The sequence below is a fragment of the Ursus americanus genome, chromosome 14 (assembly GCF_024610735.1).
Source record: "Ursus americanus isolate L20-20 chromosome 14, mUrsAme1.1.p, whole genome shotgun sequence".
Lineage (NCBI taxonomy): Eukaryota > Metazoa > Chordata > Mammalia > Carnivora > Ursidae > Ursus > Ursus americanus.
This window is the reverse complement of record NC_142140.1, coordinates 59,650,718-59,671,008: the sequence shown is the minus strand read 5'-3', so window position 1 is coordinate 59,671,008 and position 20,291 is coordinate 59,650,718. Positions and strand designations below refer to the sequence as shown.

Here is a 20,291-nt window from a genome sequence, read left to right as displayed (position 1 = left end):
GGTCCGGGAAGGCGCTGGCCGCCGTGGGGGGCGCCCCCGGGCCAGTGCTCCGTGCCCCAGTCCCCGCGGCCCCGGCAGGCTCCGAGCCGGCGGGCAGGGGCGGGCCGCGGGGTGGGAGGGAGCGAGCCGCGCGAAGGGTTACCTTGTTGAGGGCCGCGAAGTGCAGCCAGAACTGCAGCTGGGACATGGCGCGGCCGCGGCGGGTCCCCTGGACGGCGGCAGGCGGCTCCCTCATGACCGCGGCCGCGCGGGCCGCTCAGCCCGGCCGCATTTGCATGTTGGTTTAGTCACCGCCAGCGCCTACTTCCCCTAAGGCGGCTGACTTTCAGGAAATGATGGCTGCCTGGGAAGTCAGGGTGATTACTGGCAGAGCGAGAATTCCTGTACTGGGCGGAATCTAGCCGCAGACCTCTCCGCGCTGGGCCCCCACCCGCCGGCGCGCACCCTGCCGGCCGGCGCCCACCGGCCGCCGCCCCTCCCAGCCCTGGCCTCGGTCTCCCCAGACTGCAGGTACGCCGGGTTCTGTCCCGCCGACTCGCCTGGCCAGGTGGGCCTGGCAGGGACCTGCTGCTGCTCCCGGGATGCCCACAGCAGTGAGGGGCACAAGCCCCCATGCCACAGGGAGAAGGGGAAGGTGCGGCGCGCCCCTTCGTGCCCCCTCCACGCAGCTCCCCGTCCTGCTCCTTTTCTTGGAACCTTGCCAAGGGGTATGGCTGTCCTTGAAACCGTCATTCTCTCCTCTCCCTGTCGGCCCCTGCACCCCTCAGCCCCACACAAGAGTGGGACACAGGCAGGGCTGGCAGGCAGGGAAGTGCAAAGCCCTCAAGCACCTTGTGGGGTCAGAGACCTTGCACAAGTACCCTATGGTGTCCTGTCCCACGGGAAACAACAGCTGAGTGGCCAGGCCAGGCTCCCTGCATGTGCTCAGGGGTAAGGGTCACCTGCAGGGCTTTGGCTGGGTAGGGACCCCAGGCCGTGTGCCTTGTCAGGGACAGTGAGGGATCACAGGGTCCAATGCTACAGATGCAACAAGGCTGCCGTGGCCGCCCCATCCCGTGTGCACCTCAGAGCCTGCAGGCAGCACAACACCACCCCTGCCCCCTGCCTGGCCCCGGCGCTGCCTGTAGAAGGGAAAGTACCGGCAGCGGTAAGCCAGCACGACACTCAGCACCGTCGGGCGGCAGGGAAATGCAAACCAGAACCCGTGAGACACAACCCCACAGCCGCCAGGACGGCCGGACTCCAACACACAATGACAAGTGCTGGCGAGGACGTGGAGACGTCAGAACTGTCCACCACACTGGTGGGGACGTGACACGGAACAGTCTCTTCGAAAACAGTCACGCAGGTCCTCGAAAAGGTGCACACAGAGTCACAGGACGACCCTGCAATTCCACGGCTGGGTACGCGGCCGACAGACACGAAAACGCACGTCACACCAAACCCGCAAGTGGACGTCCACGGTGGCACCACTCACAGCAGCCAAAAGGTGGCGACAACCCCAGCGTCCGTCACAGGTGAATGTGGCCCATCCACGCACCAGAGCATCCCTCAGCCACAAACGGGGGCGCGGCGCCCACCCGCGCTGCCCCAGGGATGGACCCAAGCCCACGTTGCTCACGGAGGGAACCAGACACAGAAGGCCCCACGGCGTGGGAGTCCACATGTGTGACACATCCAGATCAGGCTCCTCCACGGACGGGAAGGGGGCTCGTGGGGGCTGGGGGCTGGGGAGGGGACTGCTGATGGGGACGGGGTTTTCTTTTGGAGGATGGAATCTTCTGGAACTGGAGAGAGCTGGTGGTTGCACAACCCTGCGAATTTACCTTAAAAAGGTGGATTGTATTTTATTTTTTATAACAGTTTTTATTCACTCACTTTCTTTTGTAAATAGTCTCTACACCCAACATGGGGCTCGAACTCAAGACCCCAATATCAAGAGTTGCACATTCTCCTAAGCCAGCCGGGTGCCCCAAAAGCATGGACTTCTAGGTATGTAGATTTTGACTCAGTTTTAAAACAATCACTAGGAACCAAACTAGAAAGATGCACAAAGTACATACACTGAGTTCTTATAATTAGATTGAACTGCCGTAAAGTCTGTCGAGTTTCCAGCACAGTTCCTGACCTTCCACTCTCTGTCCCCCAAATCTCAGCACCAGACAGTTGGCTGATGGACCAGCGTGGCCTTGAGGAGACAGGGAAGCCAGCACTCGCTGGGCACCTGGCCGCCCTGCCCCCCTGGTGGCCACAGGCTGTGGGTCTGCTACGTGCCTCGACGGAGGCAGAGGGGCTAAGTGGGGATGGGCAGAGGTCCCAGTGAAAGTCAAACTTAGTGACCCAGGCACGAGCATGAGCAGGGCCTCCACCGAAGACATGACTGGCTCTGTCCCCGTCTGGCTGCCTCAGAGCTGTGGGGCTATCTGGCGGGGCCCCCTCTGGCCCCACGATGACCTTCTATCCTGTGGCCAGGCAGGTGCAGAGGGGCGGGCATGGCCCAGCTGCCCTGTGTTTCCCAAGAATCCCCAGTCTGTTCTGGGGCTCTCCCCTCCTTGCCTCCCCCACCTTGCGGGCCCTCACAGCAAGCCTGAGCACAGCGGGGCTTTGGGCCACCCACTTACGGTGAGGTGGGTGTGGACATGGGGCAGAAGGGTGGGCTGGGTACTGCAGGTTCCCCTCAGGCGCACCTCAATGCTGGGATGTTCCTGTTGAGGGGTGAATTATGTCCCCCCCCCTCAAAGAGACAAGTTCAGGTCCTGCCGCCCGGGCACCTGTGAATGGGACCTTATTTGGATACAGGAGCTTTGCAAATACATCAGTTCAGGTGAGGTTGTACAGGAGGGAGTGATGCCATCAGTGACTGCTGTCCTCCTAAGAGGGGAATCTGGACGCAGACGCACGGGGAGGCAGCCACGTGCCACGGAGGCAGGCACTGGAGCGATGCGGCCACACACCGAGGGACACCTGGAGCCCCAGGAGCTGGGAGAGGCAGGAAGGACCCTCCCCAGAGCCTGCAGAGGGAGCGTGGCCCCGCCGCACGTGGATCTGGGACGCCTGGACCCAGCCCATGAGGGCATGCTCTCTGCAGTTCTACGTCACCCTGTCTGTGGTGCTTTGTGGAGGCGGCCCCAGCTCACACGGCCCCTAAGAGACTGCTCTGTTAGCCCACTGCTGTGGGGACAACTGACCCTGAGCACCCTGTGGTGTTGCCGTCGCGCGGGGCTGGACCCCGGCCCAGGGCTTTCTGCAGGGCCACTCTTCAAGAACCTGGCCTCCCAGCCCCTCCCTCACTTCCTCGTCCCCTGGCTCCTGGGAGTCCCAGCCTCTGTGTAGCGACCCTCTGGAGACACCCACGCTCCTGCTCCCACAGGGTCTGTGGCCCTCAGGGGGCTCCCTGCCATGGCGCTCAGCACAGACCACGGAGCTGGAGGTGGGTTCTTGGCCGCGGCTCAGTGTGAACCAGGGGCTTCCTAAGAGAAGAAACGTCTTGCTCGCTCTTTCTGCCAGTGCCAGTAACTACTGGGGGCCTGCTGGTGGGGGTGTGCTGGGACCTCTGATCCCTGCTGAAATCCATTTGCAGAGCAGTCGATGCTGCCCGCCCCTCAGTGGAGAGCTGCTGAGAGTTTGCAAAGCACTTTTCTGAGCGGTGACCTCATCCTGGCTTCCCAGAAGCCCCAGGCTGGCAAACGGAAAGTGTCCTTACTGGGTGGATGCAGGACCCACCCGAGATGCCTGCCCCACTGACTGCATGAGGGGGCTCGGTGAGGAGAGAGATGCCCTCCCCCAGAGTCTGGCCAGGATGTTAGGGGTCCAGGTGGACTTGGGGGAGGGGTCAGCACCCACTCCCAGGGAACATAAGTGCCAGGCAGCAGTGAGGGAGGGCAGAGTGACCACACCCACAACCAGGACCCCAGAAATACCAGGGTGGGGAGAATGCAGGGGAGGGCCTGGAGGCATGAGGCCTTGGGAGGGGTGGTCTGCAATGCTGAGTCCTTCACCCCCCGCCCTGACCTCAATATGTCCCCAAATATCCCCCCCCAATCAGATTCACCCAATCTGGAACACAGCTCCCCACAAAAGCCTGTTCGTGGATATTCATAGCAGCAAATTCACAATCACCAAAATCCACACTGTGGGAACCACCCAGATGCCAACCAGCTGAAGGGCAGAAACACATAGCGCATCCCCCATGCACGGGAGCGTCTCGCAGCCGTGAGCAGGACCAAGGTGCCCACACGCACTGCCCCGGGGATGGACCGTGAGCCCCCGACGCTCAGGGACGGAACCAGACACAGAAGGCCCCGTGGCGTGTGAGTCCACGTGTGTGACACGTCCAGAACAGGCTCCTCCATGGACGGGAAGGGGGCTCGCGGGGGCCGGGGGCTGGGGGGAAGGTGGGGAGTGACGGCTGTTGGATATGGGGTTTCCTTTTGGGGCGATGGAACATTCTGGCATTACACATAGGTGAATTTGCTAAAAGTCACTGAATTGTATGATACGCAAATCACATCTTAAATCCAAAGCAAGGAACGAAAGAAGAGCCATGCGCTCACACCCAGGGGTGGGAGGCCCCACATGGGGCCCTCGACTAATGGGGGCACCAACGAGAGCCGTAGAACCTGAGTGGCTCTGTGCCAACCACAGTCAGAAGAGGCCCTTGGGGGGCGCCTGGGTGGCTCAGTCGTTAAGCATCTGCCTTCGGCTCAGGGCATGATCCTGGTATCCTGGGATCGAGCCCCACATCGGGCTCCTCTGCTGGGAGCCTGCTTCTCCCTCTCCCACTCCCCCTGCTTGTGTTCCCTCTCTCGCTGGCTGTCTCTCTCTCTGTCAAATAAATAAATAAAATCTAAAAAAAAAGAAAACAGAAAAAAAAAAGAAGAGGCCCTTGGGAATGAAGCATGAGAGACTATGGACTCTGAGAAACAAACTGAGGGCTTCAGAGGGGATGGAGGTTGGGGAAGAGGATAGGCTGGAGATGAGTAGTAAGGAGGGCACGTGTTGCATGGTGCACTGGGTGTTATACGCAGCTAATGAATCATCGAACTTTACATCAAAAACCACGGATGTACTGTATGATGACTAACATAATATATTAAAAAAACATTAAAAAAAAAAAAAAGAAGAAGAGGCCCTTCCTTGGGGGAGCAGGTGGTGTGAAGGCCAAGGTGGGGTCTTCACGAACGGGGCCTGGGCCATCCCTGATGGCTACGAGGGGCACACAGCGAGACAAACACTCCCAGCAGCCGACCTACACAGAAACAGTGAACAGCACAGCACCTGACTGCGGCCCACCTGGTCACAGACGAATGACCGGTAAGCAAAGGGCCAGCCGGCTCTCCCTACGGAAGACCTCCAGCTGATCAACAGAGGGGCAGGGACAAATCGGCTAGACAGCCACCACAGCGCTGGTCAGGGCAGGCCACGCCCACCAGTGCATGAGGAGATCCGTCCCCACCACGAGGGGCCAGGGTCCCAGACAGCCTAGACGCACCCCTCCCCAGGGGAATGTAGCAGCAACCTGACCACAGACGGGGGAGGGAGCCGGCGGTCCGCACTGAGACACATGGGGGGGGCGCACAGGTGACGCCCGAGGAGGATGCAGCATCCCCCCTGTGGGACCCCTGCCAAGAACACAGAACCCCTTCAAGGTGCGAGGGCCTGGGCCAGCCCACACTGGGGACCTGCTCCCTACAGGGGCCTCAGTGCTCCAGCCCGGGCACTCTGGTCTGGTCACGAGTGTTGTGCCAGGGCTACCGGCTGCATCGTGATGATGGACCACGGTTCTATCAGACAATAATGTGCCAGGAAACCGGGTCAAATGGGTGACGGTGTTTGAGGAGAGTTGGTACTGTTTTTGCAAACCCTCCGTAGACGTGAAGTACCGTAAAATTTGTCACAAAAACCTTCAAACATACAGAAAAGAGTATCAGACCTGAAATTTTTAGATAACCCCTGGGTGCATGTGCCCTTCCATCCTGGAACTGGGTCCCTGGGTTCTGGGCCACTGCAGTGGGGTCCGGGTGTGACCGCCAGGACCACCCAGGGGGCACAGTGGCCTCAGAGTAAGGACTGACCTTGACCTTCTGCACTCCGGGGAGCAGGGTCCTGCAGGAGGTAGGCCCCACTCGGGGAAGCTATAAAACGGGAACCCCAGGGCACTTGGCTGACTCGTCGGTAGAGCATGTGACTCTTAATCTCGGGGTTGTGAGTTCAAGCCCCACTTTGAGTATAGAGTTTACTTAAAAATAAAATAAAAATTAAAACAAAAAAACCCCAGGGACCCCGTACAGAGGCATGGTCAACCTGCCACCAACGGTCCAGGGTCTGGGTTGACTCCTATGGGGAACCAAGGGAGGGATCCAGTCCCCTAGTGTTCAGTGATTCAGCCCTAGTCATAACACAAGGAACAAAGGCACTCAGACAGTGAAGCTGGAGCCAAGACCAGGCACAGGCCTGGGAACCTGGTCCGAATGCCCTCCCTGGAGAGATGGGGAGGGATGCTGACCCCAAGGAACTGCTCCGTGCCCCAAAGGAAACTGGGAGAGAAGCCTTCTCTTGCAGGCAAAAAGAGTCACACAGCTCATCTCCTTTCTCTTTTTGCTTTGGCTGCCAGGAAACTCAGGGCTCAGGTTTAGTTAGCAAGAGGTATGTTAAGGCCTGTAGGTTTATGTTTACTGCTGGCTGCAGCCCAGCTCCCATTCCCTCTGATTTAGAGCACCGTGGGGAACATTTCTAGAGTGCCCCATGGGCCACCCGGGCCTTCACACGGCGCATCAGTCTCCTGCTGCTACTGTAATGAGCTATCACAAACCTCACAGCTTAAAACAGCACACATTTATTACCTTATGGTCCTGGAAATCAGAGTTCCAAAATGGAGAGCTATGTTCCTCCAGGACCCCAGGGAGACCCGGCTCCTGCCTCTTTCTGGCCCGCGGCCCCTCTTCCATCCTCACCGCCAGCAGCGCAGGGTCTGCCCGTCTCTGGGACTCCTACCCTCTACCTCCCTCTCGTGAGGACCTCGTGAGGACGCCGGGCCCCCCGGGAACCCAGGGTCGCCCCCACCTCGGGGCCTTGACAGGGTCCCCTCTGCCGTGTGAGGGGACACCTCCCAGGTCCTGGGACCAGGACAGGGACATCTTCAAGGATATCGCTTTGCCGGTCGTCATGGTGATGGCATTTGGTCAATCAGGAGCAGAAGGTGTGTGGTGGGTCCACTGGCTGAGACTCAGCTTGGTCTGGCCCCCTTCCTGGCAGGGCCCACAGGCCCAGGGGTCATGAGGGAGGTAGAGGAGACTAACAGGGCCTCAGGACCCTTCACCCGGAGCTGAACTCCAGTCTCACGTCTGTCTAATCCCACACTTAGCACCAGGGTGAGATTTTGTTTGAAGAAGGTTCTGCTGCTTTAGAAGAAAGATCCAGGTCCCAGCTGCCCCCCAGCAGGGTGGGCCACTGCCGCGTTCAGCAGGGGCTCAGCAGGTATCTGTAGACTGGATGCGGCCGACCCGCACCACGGAGCAACGACTGGCAGCTCCCGCCATACGTGGTGAGACACGGATGCGGCGGCACCAAGGGTGGGTTGAAGGAACCGCCCTGGTTCTGGGCAGTCAGGAGAAGCAGCATAAGCCGAGCGCATGAAAGAGAGCCAGGGGAGTGGGGACGGGTGGGCGGCCCCCAGGGCTGGGGCTTCTGCGCCCGCGAGCCTCAGCTTCCTCGCCTGTAGAGCAGGTGACACCCCAGCAGGGGAGACGGCATCACGAGGTGCCGAGTGTGGATGTGGGGCTGTGTCTGGGGCCCGTACGGAGGAGTTCAATCAGAGCTCAGAGCCAGGCACAGCAGGCTCAGGGAAGGTCTCGGACCGTGGACCATCGGCTGCACCCTGTTGTGGAGACCAGGGGCTTTCCAGGCTGGGCGAGAGCAGCCGCCAAACCAGAGCGGCCAGCGTCTCCTTGTGCATCAGCGGCGGGCGGGAGAAACCAAGTACGCCCGGAAAGGCTGGTGCGCCACTGCCACAGGGACCTCCCATCCCTCTCCCACTGACACCTCCCCCTGGGAGAGTCGGGGGCCAGCTGAGCCCGCCGTGCTCCCATGTCCTCCAGGCCCAGCCAAGCCGCTTCCTGGGTGGCCACACAGGGTCCGAGATGGAGAGGGAGGGTCTGAACGACACACACGCACGCCCCCGTGGTCCTACAGGGCAGACATGCCAGGTGAAGGCTTCCCGGGCCGCACTCCCCGGGAGGCTGCAGGGAAGGCCCTTCCTGCCTCTCGCGGCTCCTGGCATCCCTGCCTATGGCTGCCGGGCTCCGTCTCTGCCGCCGCTGTCCTGGGCTCTCCCCTCTGTGTCTTCCGTCTCTTACAAGGACCCACTGGGTTTAGGGCCATCCTGCTCCATGAGCTCCTCATCCCCAGCTTTAACTAAGCAAGATCCTGATTCCAAAGAGGGTCCCTTTCTTGGTGGACTTGGTTCCAGGTCCCCGCCCGGTGCTGCGTGGACACCGGCCAGGCTCCCTGAGGAGGGAGCCACTCTGAACTGAACTTGTCTGGGTCCAGCGGATTCCTACTGGCGGGTCTGAGCTGCATCCTCCCAGACGGCCACCTGGCTGGCCCCACAAGCCCCTGCCCCCACTCTACAGGGGAAACCGAGGCTCAGGGGAGCCGAGCCCCCGGGGCTGTCCAAGCTGGGCGGTTCCCAAACTGTGTGCTGGGGTACCCCAGCTGCGGCGAAACCACTGGCGCCAAGTACTGCACACTTCCGGGGGGGCTCAACACCGCCAGGCGGCTGCCAGCCCCGGCTCAGATCCCACTTGGGCTCCTTCCCACAAATCACCTCTTTGCGGCGCCTGGTTTTCAGGGCCTGCCGTGAGGAGATGCATGCCATTGGACACTTGCCGGAGAGGGTCCACCTGACTCCCCCCAAAAATGAAACCGCACGGATCTCCTCCTTCGGTTTGGGTGGGCTACACTCTTCTAACGGCCGCTGTTCGGGGACATAAACGCCAACGATGGTGTTTGCACCGGATGGAACATCGCTCTGGCACGGGGAACACAGCGGACCCTTGCTGAGACACTAAGCACCCAGACAGAGCAAGCACGGGGGCCTCTGCCCAGGAGAGGAAGGCTCTACGGTTTGGGAAAGCGATCCAGCGCTCCAAGATGCCGCCCCACAACCCAAGCCTGGGGCGTGAGCGGCGAGCTGACAGGGATGCGGCCTCCCGCCCAGCTCTCTCGCTGCGGGGAAGCCGCTGCCGCAGACCCGTGCAGGTACAGCTGCGATCTGGGAGCTCTCGGGCCGGGTGGGGGCCGAGGGGGCATCGGGTCTTCCCAAGTACAGACCACAGCTCCACCACAGCCCGGCCAAGGCCGCCAGTGCGAGGCAGGGGCCCCCTGCCCACATGGGGATCGAAGGATGACTGTGGCTCGAGGTCCCTACCTGAGGAAAGTCGCCTGTCTTTGGCAGGAAGCTAGAGGTGGCGGTGGGAGGTCCGTAGCTGGGGTCCGCGCAGGGCTGGCTGGCGATGAAGGAGGTGGGGCTCATGAACTGGCTGCAGGACGACCAGGAAGAAGGGCAACCGTCAGGGTAGGAGCAGGAAACACCCACCCAAGGATGAGCTCTGGCATCTGGGACACAGCTCAGTGCAGAGGCCTGCGTGCCCGCGTCCGAGGACATAGTGCCCTGTAGACACCGCAAGGCGCCAGCTCCGTGTGCCGCTGGGCCTCTCCGCAGTCTGTTCCTTGGCGTGGTTCTTGTCCTGCTCCCCCCAGCAGGCTCCTACTTACTCTTCAAAATCCCGCTGGCCATTGCCCTCTGCAGGAAAGTGCCCTCCCAGCTCCTTCGCCCACAACGTTCTCACCCCCTGCGCGGTGAGCACCCACAGGGGCCTTTGCACTTTTCCCTGGTGGGCTCTTTCTAAGATGGGCCACAGCTGGTCAGTCTCAGCTGCCTCCACGTGGCCAGGGCCCAGCCCACCACCCCCTGAGCAGGATGCTGAAGCCCTCCTCGCCCCGAGCTCTACTTTTGTTTCTGCAGGGACCGTGGAGCCGCGAAAGCCCTTGAGAGCACGGCGGCCGAGGGGCAGGGCGGGGCGGGGCGAGCTCGGACCAGAGGCCAGAGGGACTTACTGGCTGTCGCTGGAGAAGGCTGGGTACGGTGTGGGCGAGAAGGCGCTCCACCACGGGTAATGCAGCATGGCGTTCTGAAACAGAGCCAGAGTGTCAGAGGGCGCACACTGGGGTGGGGCTCAGTCAGCGAGCAGGAATGAGGACTCTGCTGGCACGGCTAGAGTAGAAACTTCAGCCCATGGTCTCCCTGCTGGGTTGCCTGGGAGCAAGTTCACAGCTCCATGCCTCAGTTTGCCCATCCGCACGGGAGAGCCCACCGAGGGGACTGCGGTGAAGACGGAGGAACCCAGCAGTACATGTGAAGGGCTCAGGCCAGGGCCTGGCTCGCCAAGAGGCTCAGGCCCCACCAGACACCCATCTGCGGGCAGGACAGGATGGGGGGGGTATGCCCCACCTCCAGACCCGGAGTGCCCCCAGCATCTCTGGAGGGCCTGGGGAGCCCAGACTGCTGGTCCACCCAAGGGTCTGACCTGGGAGCCCCCATTCCACACAGGACCCAGGTGTCCTAGAGGGCCAGGGACCCTGCCTGGAGGCTCCCCCACTTCCAGAAAGCAGAGGGTGGGACTGGGGCACCTCCTGGTCCAGGCCCGAGGGAGGTCTGTGTGGCAAAGAAGACTTCTCAGGGGGGTTCCGATTAGCACCATCGACCAGCCCCTCCCAGGGTGATGAGAGCCTGGCCTTCTCAGAACTCCCTCAGGCCAAGCTGGTTTGGCCCAAGAGTGCAGCGAGGTAGGGGCTCTGGGGAGCCTGCTTGGAGAAACATCAGTGGAGGGCTGGGACGGTGGACACCATGCCCCCTGCATGACAGGCTTGTCCCACCCTGAGGCACAGGCCTGCCAAGCAGGGGTCCCTTCCCTAACCCACACCGTGGCCTGTGTGGGAGCACGTCAGGGAGGTCCCTGGCCAGCGCTGGGGAGAGGCCTGTTGGCTGCGGTCACTGTCCCCACTTGTCCTAGCAGGCTCTGGCAGAAGGAAGACCAGCAGCCTTCCCGCTGGTCCACCAAAGTCCTGCTCCTCAGTAAGGCCGCCGGAAGCAATTCCCCAGCCACCATTTCCTCCCTCTCTGCAGGACTCCTGAACGGAGAGCTGGCCCAGAACCAGCACAGATGGCTGGGAGAGACGAGGCGCCCTTCCCCGGCGCCTGTGTCTGGGGGGTGGGGGGGGAGCCGGCCCTGACTTCCCATCACTGCGCGCTCCCTCACCCCGACCCCGGCAGGGCTGGCCAGCCCCAGAGCACCAAAACGTGGGAAGGAAAGGGAGACACGGGCAGTGAAGGGGTCCCGCCTGCTCTTCCAGTCGCACAGGCTGCAAAGTAACAACATCAGAGCAGAGCGGCGTGGGGGTGGGGGGGGCAGCAAAGGGCCCTCCCCCATAGGAAGGTTGGTGGCATGAGCACTTACCAGGAGTAACTGTGGAAGCCTCTGGAAGGCCCCCCTTCAGGGCAGCAGGGTGAGGTCACCCTAGGGCCCCAGTCTAGTGTCACCTCTCCCCTCCGGCCCCATGCAAGGAGAGGAACCCAGGGCCGCCTGGCCAGCTCAGTCCGTGCAGCGTGCGACTCTTGGTCTCAGGGTTGTAGGTTCAAGGCCCACGCTGGGTATGGAGAGTACTTAAAAATAAAGTCTTTGAGAAGAAAGGAGAGAACTCCAACTCGAGAGAGGGAAGTGAGCTTCCCAGGGCCAAGGCATTCCCAGAACGTCTCATGAACTAGTATAAACCAGGCACCATGGGCCATGCTGGGCACGCAGCAGGCAGAGCCAGCCCTGAGGGGGCTCCCAGGCTGGGGGGGGGGGCGTTGTGGGGGGGACACCTCACTCACCCCACCTTTCCTGCTCTGGCCAACCCCCAGGTCTGCGAGGACCATACACCTCACCTGGGAAGCCAGAGGCGTGGGAGGTCACTGTGCTTCTGTCTCCCCAGTGCCCCACCCCCACCCCAGCGCAGGGCTCTGCAAGGCTGCCAGTCAAGGCCGCCCCAGTCCTACTCCAAGGGGTGGCACCACACAGCCAATCAGAGCCCTCCTCGGGATCTTCCATGTACATCCAGAGGTGTGTCTCTGCCTTTAAAGGGCAGGCCCCTGGGACATGACTGACCTAGAGATGGGCGTCCAACCCCTACCAGCCAGTGCAAGCCTGCCTGGGCATCTTCCAGGTGGAGACAGAGAGGCTGGTTTCTCCTGGGGAGACACATGCCCCGGGACCTATAAGCCGATGTAGGAAGATAACACTTTTGCTAGGGCAGCAGATAAAATACAGGGTGTCTAGTGAAACTGGAATTTCTGATAAACAGCAAACAATTTTTAGGGATGCCTGGCTGATTCAGTGGGTTAAGCGGCCGACTCTCGATGTTGGCTCAGATCATGATCTCAGGGTCCCTGGGATAGAGCCCCAAGTCGGGCTCCACGCTCAGCAGGGCATCTGCTGGAGATTCTCTCTCTCCCTCTGGCTCTCTCCCCCAATCGTTCTCGCTCTCCTCTCTCTCAATAAATAAATAAGATCTTAAAAAAAAACAACACAGCAAACAATTTTCAGTGTAAATATTTCATGGATATACACATTAAAATGTCATTTGTGTTTACATGAAACTTAAGTTTCATTAAATGTCTGCATTTTTATTTGCTAAATCAGGCCATCCCTAGTGACAGTGACAGTCCTGGGGGTAGGTCTCCTCCTCCCGAGCTTGGCTCAGCCCAGCCAGGATAGAGGGGAGGGGAGTAGTATGGAGCGTCCTGGCCACACAGACCGGCTAAGCACACATCCAGCGTCAGCATGGGCTGGACCCAGTGTAGCCTGGCGGGGGATGCCCTCATGGCTGGAGGCCTGCCGGGTTCAGGCTCAGTATACACCCTGGGAGGGGTGGCCCAGCCTCAGAAAGCACCATGGAGAGCGCTCTGCCGAGTTCCGACAGCCAGAGGGGGCTCCGGGCCAAAGTCCACTGGGCTCTGAGAGGCACCAGCCTCGCATCAGGTCCACATCGGGGGCCCCCAAGGGCCCCTCCACTCCAGCTTCTGAGCATGTCTGGTCCCATGGGCCATCCAGGGAGTGTGGGCATCCTAGCCATTGTCATGGGCCATCATAAAGGGGGCGTGGCAGGAGCACGTCCCCTGTGGAACAGCCCCATCCTCGGCAGCCCTACCCAGGGCTCCTTTTGACCCAGGAATTCTGACTCAGAAGGACACCCTCGGCTTAAGCCGGGAGGGGGGAAATACAGTGGTGCTATTTATAGCGGCAGAAAACTGGAATCACCCCACAAGCCCAACAATAGGGAAACAATTAAGCAAATTATGGGATGCTGACAAGAAGGAATCCTGCAGCATTATTAGGAATGACGCTGAGACTACAGAATGGGGTGAAATTGAGCCCCAGGAACACACACACACCTACTGCCACGGGCCAGATGGCACGCGGGGAACAGGGAAGCATCAGCCACGATGGTGCAGACGGAAGTTCAGAGGGAGGCGGGGGAACATGGAGGGTCAGAGGATGTGTGGACACAGCTCCAACAGGAAGGGGAGAGAGAGGAGGTGCACAGCGGCATCTGGGGGCCTGGCCAGAGGCACTGGACGCCAGCCAAGAGCTGGACACGGTATCTTCAGTGGTAACTCATTTTTGCCCTCCCCAGATTGGGGTGGCTCACTCTAGTAACTTTGTATTCTATGCCTGTTACGTTAGGTTACCACACGGGCACACCTGGACAAAGTGAATTCTGGGTCCATGCACACCCAACTGCTTTCCAACGCTCCAACTGCCAACCCGGGACGCCTCCTGATGGTTCTGGGCATTTGACCCCGAGCAGTGCCTGACCCCAGGGGCCCACTTCCCGGCTCCTCTGACACCCAAGCTTGACTCTCGCTCTCTCCGGCCACCTGGCCTCTTCCCAGCCTTAAGCCAGCAGGACCAAGGGGAAGGAAGCCGCTGATGCTTTCCTGAAGGAGGGCCCCAAGGCAGCCCCAGCCACCTGTACCCCTTGCTACTGTGCCCTGCCACCCCCTCCTTCCCCCCTCCTGGCAGCTCAAGTCTCCCTACTGAGAAAGAGTTTGCTTTTCTACAGCAGAAAGAACCCTGGTTCTGTGCCCAGAAAAGGCGGGCTCCGGGCCTGACTGGCTGCAGAACTGTGGACCCTTCGTGCGCTCTGCCCTATGAGCAGACCAGGCTGGAGCCTCCGTGGGTTTATTATCCACGACACTTTATCACAGCTGTTAACACTGAGCAGCAACTGACATGCCCTTTAGTAGGGAGCGGACAGACGGCTGGTGCTCCACCCAGACCAGCGAGTACTATTCAGCCCTGAAGAGAAAGGAGCCACCGAGCCAGGCAGACACGGAGGACGCTCAGCGGCACGTCCCTAAGTGAGGGCGGCCGGCCTGAGAAGGCCACACACCCCGTGGTTCCAAGTCTAGGACGTTCTGGAAAAGGCAGAACGGCGGAGGCGGTAAAAGGGTCTGTGGTGGCCGGGGTGGGGGAGGCTGATGGGGCCGAGCACGGAGGGTCGGTAGGGCCGGGAACGACTCGGTGCCACACTGCGATGGTGGGTCAGGGTCCGTGACGTTCGTCCAAACCCACAGGGTGTGCGGCACCGACAGCCCCGGTGTCACCTGCAGCCTGTCAGTAATAATGTCCTAATATTGGGGGGTCCCTGGGTGGATCAGTCGTTAAGGGTCTCCCTTCAGCTCAGGTCATGATCCCAGGGTCCTGGGATGGAGTCCCACAAGGGGCTCCTTGCTCAGCCGGGAGCCTGCTTCTTCCTCTCCCACTCCCCCTGCCTGGGTTCCCTCTCTCGCGCTCTCTCTGTCAAATAAATAAATAAAATCTTTACAAAAAAAAAAGAAAAAATGTCCTAATATTGGTCTGTCAGTTGTAACAACTTAGCGTGATCATTAATGCAAAATGTTAACAATGGGGAAAGGGGGGTATGTGGAAACTTTGTGTTCCATTTTCCTATAAATCTAAAAGTGTTTAAGGCATAAACTTTGGGGGCACCTGGGTGGCTCAGTTGGTTAAGTATCCAACTCTTGATTTCGGCCCAGGTCGTGATCTCAGGGTCGTGGGATCGAGCCCCACGCGCAGCAGGGGGTCTGCCTGAGATTCTCTCTTCCTCTCCCTCCACCCCTTCCCCCTTCTCTCTCTCTCAAATAAATAAATAAATCTTAAAAGACATACAGTCTGTTAAATTGAAAACAAAAAACCTTGAAAAAAATAAACGTCACGAAGGCGCCAGCCCTTGTCCTGCAGGCGAAGACGCGGCCCAGGCCTGAGCATCTCCCTGAGGGCTGGTCATGACCTTGGCAAAACCAACCTGGTAGCTCATGTTTGTGAGACTCAGTGGCAGCTGGGCACCCCCTAAGCGTCCTCCCTGCAAAGCTGGGGGCTGGGACATCCGCTCGAGGCCCTGGAAGGGGAGGCTGCAGCTGGATCCCCAAGGGTAGCATCCCACGCCTAGGCCGACCCTGGGGTGGCCAGCACTCACCTGGACACTGGACCCGCACAGCGGGGTCTGCAGGGGGGGCGGGCTGTATAGGATGCTGCCCGCTGGTGGGGGCTCATGCTGAGGAAACTCCCCGTCCATGGCAGGCCCCACTGCCAGCATCAGGTGGCTCCACGACCCAGGCCGCGGGGGCGTCTATCTGGGCTTCTTGCTCCTCGGTGGCGGCATCATGACCTGGGGAGAGACATGGCACATCCTGAGGTCACCCTGTGAGCCCCGACAGGCGAAGGCACACCCCCAGGGACAAGGGAGAGGGGGCTAAGGTGCAGCCAGGCCATCCCTGCACAGAGGGGGTGGGGTCAGGGCCGCGGGCCCTGTGTTCAGGAGGGAGGGTGTGAGCTGAGGCTCCCCAACACTCCAGTGTTGAGGGGCGCCCCTCTCGGTCCCCAGCCTCTCCCCAGGGACTGAGCATGCTTGAGCAGCCCCTCAGCTGCCAGGGCAGGCCCTGGGCTCAGCCCCCATGTTCCAAGCACCCAGGAGGCCCCAGCCACTGCCTGGCAGCCCCTCCTGGGGACACTGGGACTGGACTCCTGACCACAGGTCCCACCTAGGCATCAAGTGCCACCTGGTGGAGCTCCTGGCCACAAGGAGCAGTGCCTGGGGCAGAATGAAGACGAGCTTCAGGGACGGACCTCTGGGATGGCGGTAGCACTTCCAGTGTGGCCAGGCCGCCCCCCCACATTCCCCCCTGCCATCCACACGATCATCTCAGGCTGCCTGGCCCACCAAATAACAAATAACTGAGGCCCTAGGGGGCTGCCCTTGCCACCCACGAAGACAGCCAGGGGCCCTGGTGTGAGCAGTGGAGCCTCAGCCGATCCCACGGGCCTGGCTTTGTGACCCGGGATGTCTGAGGCTGGGAGGCAAAGTCCAAGCCGGCAAGCACCTCCAAGATGAGGGCCAACCCTGTCCCCCTGCAGCCAGACTAGGCCTACAGAAGGGTCTCTGGGGGAGTCGGGACCAAGCTGAGCCAGGAAGGGGTAAAGACACACAGCACCCACTGAGAACATTCCTGTTCTTGAGGGCAGGCAGAGCAGGCCAGGAAAATGCCTCAGCGGCTGACAGATGCACAGGACTTCCCACACGATTTCCATCTGCCCCGTGGCCTGTGCCCTGGGCTCCCCTGGGCCCCACCCACCGCTGCTGGGAGCCCAGACCCAAGGCTGGCCAGCCAGCTCCTCAGGCAGGCAGTGGTTGAGGACATTAATCACCAAGGGAGGCAGGAAGGGGAGGCAGCTGCCACTCCCGGCCAAGCCCTGGATGAAGAAATCCTCAGGACTTCCAGTAATCACTGTCCGCACGCGGGCAGCTTATGCAATCCCTCAGGGGGCGGGGAGGGGCTGCCTTTACCCCGAGCTCCTGGCCGGAAAAGGGGCCCACAGGCCCGAGCTGAGCTCCGGCAGTGCGATGCGTCTGGGCCCTTAAGCCTTGCGGCTGCCCTGCTCAGCTGTGCAGGCTCACAGGCTCACACCTCTGCCAGGATGGCACTTCCCCCAGCCTCGGTGGCCCTGGCCTGCCCCTGCCTGCGCACGTCGGGACCCGCTGGGACACAGGCTTAGAAGCCAAGAGTGGATAGTCCTGAGGTCCTCCTCGATAAACACACAGCTAATGGGTGCTCCAGGGTCTTGGCCATTCCTTTTAAAGATTCTGGGGTCATGCAGATGGGCCAAAACCCAGCTCAGCCTTCTGACAACTGACTATCACAGTCTGACAACTCAGGGGCAACTTAGCTCCTCTGAGCCCCAGTTTTGCTCATCAGGAGAAATGGGTTGTTTGGAGGTCCATGGGCAGGGCTGGTCAGGCATTCAGTAGAGCCCAAGGCCTCTGCAGTCCAGTGACCACTCCCTTCACTGAGGCCCCAGAAATCTCCTGGATTTGGGGGATCCCCCTCGAGGGGGCTCTGCTCCCAGCACCTGGGACAGGAAGCAGGCGGGAATGACCTTTATTCAACAGAGAAAGCTCACGTAGCTGACCACAGGTGCTGGCCGGCTTGCCCCCAACTCCGGGGTTCGATCACTCACCCCTTCTCTGCACCAGGTGCTTGAGATGTGTCCCCCACCCGAGACCTCCTAGTAAGCCCTGTCCGTGCCCTGCCTTCCACACCCTCTCTTGGCAGCCATGTCCCAGAGCAAAGCTGAACCCCTTCCCACCACAAACAGGGTGCTTCCAGGCTCTGTGGCCACGAAGCCCCAGGCTGCTCCTTTAGAAAGTAGCATCTAGAGGCCAGGGAGCATGGTGGTACCCCCACAGGCAGCTTCCCCAGAACCCCAGAAGACATGAAAACACTTGTCCACACAAAACCTGTACACGCGTCCACAACGGCAGGTGTCACAACACCCAGAGAACAGCCAGCGCCGTCGGTGGGCGGAAGGTGAGACACAACGTGGTCTGTCCACGCACAGGCACGTGGTCAGCCGCAAACACGCACTGCCCCAGAGACGGGCCCTAAGCCCAATACGCTCACACACAAGGCCACACGGCGTGAGATTCCACATGGGTGACACGTCCAGAACAGGACCATCCACGGACAGGAAAGGGGCTTGTGGGGGGCCAACAGCCACATGATGGCTGATAGGGACAGGACTGCTTTTGGGCTGATGGAATGTTCTGGAATTAGGGGTGAAGTTTGTGTAACATTAGGAATATAGTGAAAGACACTGAATTGTACACTTCAAAAGAGCAAATTTTATGTTGCATTAATTTCACACATTGTCCACCACCACCCCAAGCTCCCAGAGGCCACCCTACAGAGCCCCCTTCCTCCGACACACAGGTCCAGTGTCCCCTCTCGCCACCCCGGAGCCTCCACAGGCTCAGGCTTCCTGTTCCCCCATCCCCCAAGGCACTGGGGGAGCCCCCTCACATATAGTCCCCCTTCTGTGTACCCTCAGGACTCCATCTGTCCCGGCCCTTTGCTTTCTGGCCTCTGCTGACCTCTCCCACCTCCCACTCCACAGTGCTGCCCGTTGCACCCTGCCCGAGCCCCCAAGCCCCCGAGCCTGAACGTGTCGTCCCCGGGAGTTCTAGGGGCCTCAAGACCAACCCCGGTGGGCACCAGGTGGGGTCTCAGGGCACGAAGGTACGTAACTAAGACCGTGCCTGGCTGGGTCAGAGCCCAGTGCCTGTGCAGTGGGCCCGGGGTGTATTTTTAGAGCATCCCATGATAGGTGAAGCGTGGGTGCTCACACAGGCCTGCGCTTCACAATCGTGGTTTACGTTCACACAATTTCCTTTTGAGATCAGGTTTTCGAATGAGTCATCATAAAAGAAAAAGAGCAAGGAATTAGTGGCCCAGACAAGACAAGCGGGCAGTGCAGTATGGGAAGAAGCCAAGGCCTGGGAGAGCCTGTCCCGCCAGACATGCCCCCAGCTGGCAGGCACCTGCAGGCACCCAGCTTCTCTGCTGACCCCCTCAGCCCTGTCACCCCAGCTCTGCCGGCTCAGCCCCCCCAACACTCTGAGCAGACTGTCCCGACCCCGCTGACCGCCTGGACCACCGGCCCGCCATTGCTTGCTCCCCCATCTGCACCCCACCAGGCCAGGATGAAGCCGCCCCCGGAACTGTGTCTCTGGGCAGTGGGGACTTGCTGGCCTCCCACTGGGCACAAGATGGCAGCCTCTCTGGCCACCCTTCCACCTGGCTCTGAGGGAAGGTCCTGGGATCCCAGGATGGGGTGGGGTGTGGGGGAGGCACAGTGGGGGGAGGGCAGGGGCAGAGGCCCCGGGGAAAATCGGAGGCCTGATTTGATGGGGCCCCAACCTGGCCAACCAGGACTGTCTGGGGAGGGCCTGTGCATGGACTCCACACAGAGCCGTGGGTTGGGAGCCACAGGTCAGAACCAGCCTGGGGCCGACCCCAGTGGGGGTGCCCAGGAAGGGACATGAGCAGCGGCGTCCCACAGAACCTTCTCTGCTCCCAGCTGGAGGTGCCCGGCCAACATGGGCTGTGCTGACGTCAGCAGGAGGAGAGACAGGCCGCCCTGACAGGGCTCAACGTGGGGGTGAGACCCAGCGGCCTGTCCGGGGGGCACCGGTCCAGAGCTGAGAACCTGGACTCCCAGGCCCTCCGAGGGGGCACATCCCCCCGCCCCCCACCCCCCAGCTGCCTCCATGGGTGTACTGGACCCAAGGACAAAAAGGAAGGGGAGGGAGGGGCTCGGGTCCTGAGGGAAGGTGGTATGGGGTGCTGGGTTCCTCCCTCATCTACTGACCACTGAGACCAGAGCAGTAGGCAGAGCAGTGAAGGGCGTGTGGGGGCCAGGCGGGGGGCTGAGCACCAGCTGGTGAGCGGCAACAGTGAAGGACTTGGAGGAATGGGCCCCGTGGTGCAGGGGGGCAAGCAGTGGGGCAGAAGAGGTATGCGGTCCCCTAAACTCACATCCCCTGGGAACCTGTAAACAGGGCCTCACTAGGAAACAGGGTCTCTGCAGAACAAATTAGTTAGGATGGGGTCTTACTGGGGTAGACTGGGCCCTAACGCAAAGAAATTCAAACAAAGAGGAGATGGCCATGTGACCACAGAGGCAGGCACTGGAGTGAAGCAGCCACACGCCGCTGAGGGACGCCTGGAGCCCCCGGGAGCTGGGAGGGCAGGAAAGACCCTCCCCTGGAGCCTCCAGAGGGAGCGTGGCCCTACCACACCTCGACTTCCGACTTCTGGGCTCCGGGACCAGGAGAGAATGAAGTTCTGCAGC

The 20,291-nt window shown here is 60.8% G+C and overlaps 1 protein-coding gene across 2 annotated transcripts in view; it reads right to left on the bottom strand.

Moving 5' to 3' along the window:
• The window catches only part of SBNO2 (strawberry notch homolog 2), a 48,983-nt gene that overhangs the window by 20,112 nt on the left and 8,580 nt on the right, over positions 1–20,291 (bottom strand). The window contains exons 2-4 of one of the 2 annotated variants that reach the window (XM_045800199.2): positions 15,580–15,771; positions 10,117–10,190; positions 9,428–9,539 (exon numbers count right to left, since the gene is read on the bottom strand). In XM_045800199.2, the coding sequence (XP_045656155.2) occupies positions 9,428–9,539; positions 10,117–10,190; positions 15,580–15,699 (306 nt within the window). In that variant the 5' untranslated portion in view covers positions 15,700–15,771. Of the gene's footprint in view, positions 1–142; positions 662–9,427; positions 9,540–10,116; positions 10,191–15,579; positions 15,772–20,291 lie in introns of those variants that run through there. The other variant, XM_087867458.1, reaches the window with a different exon arrangement.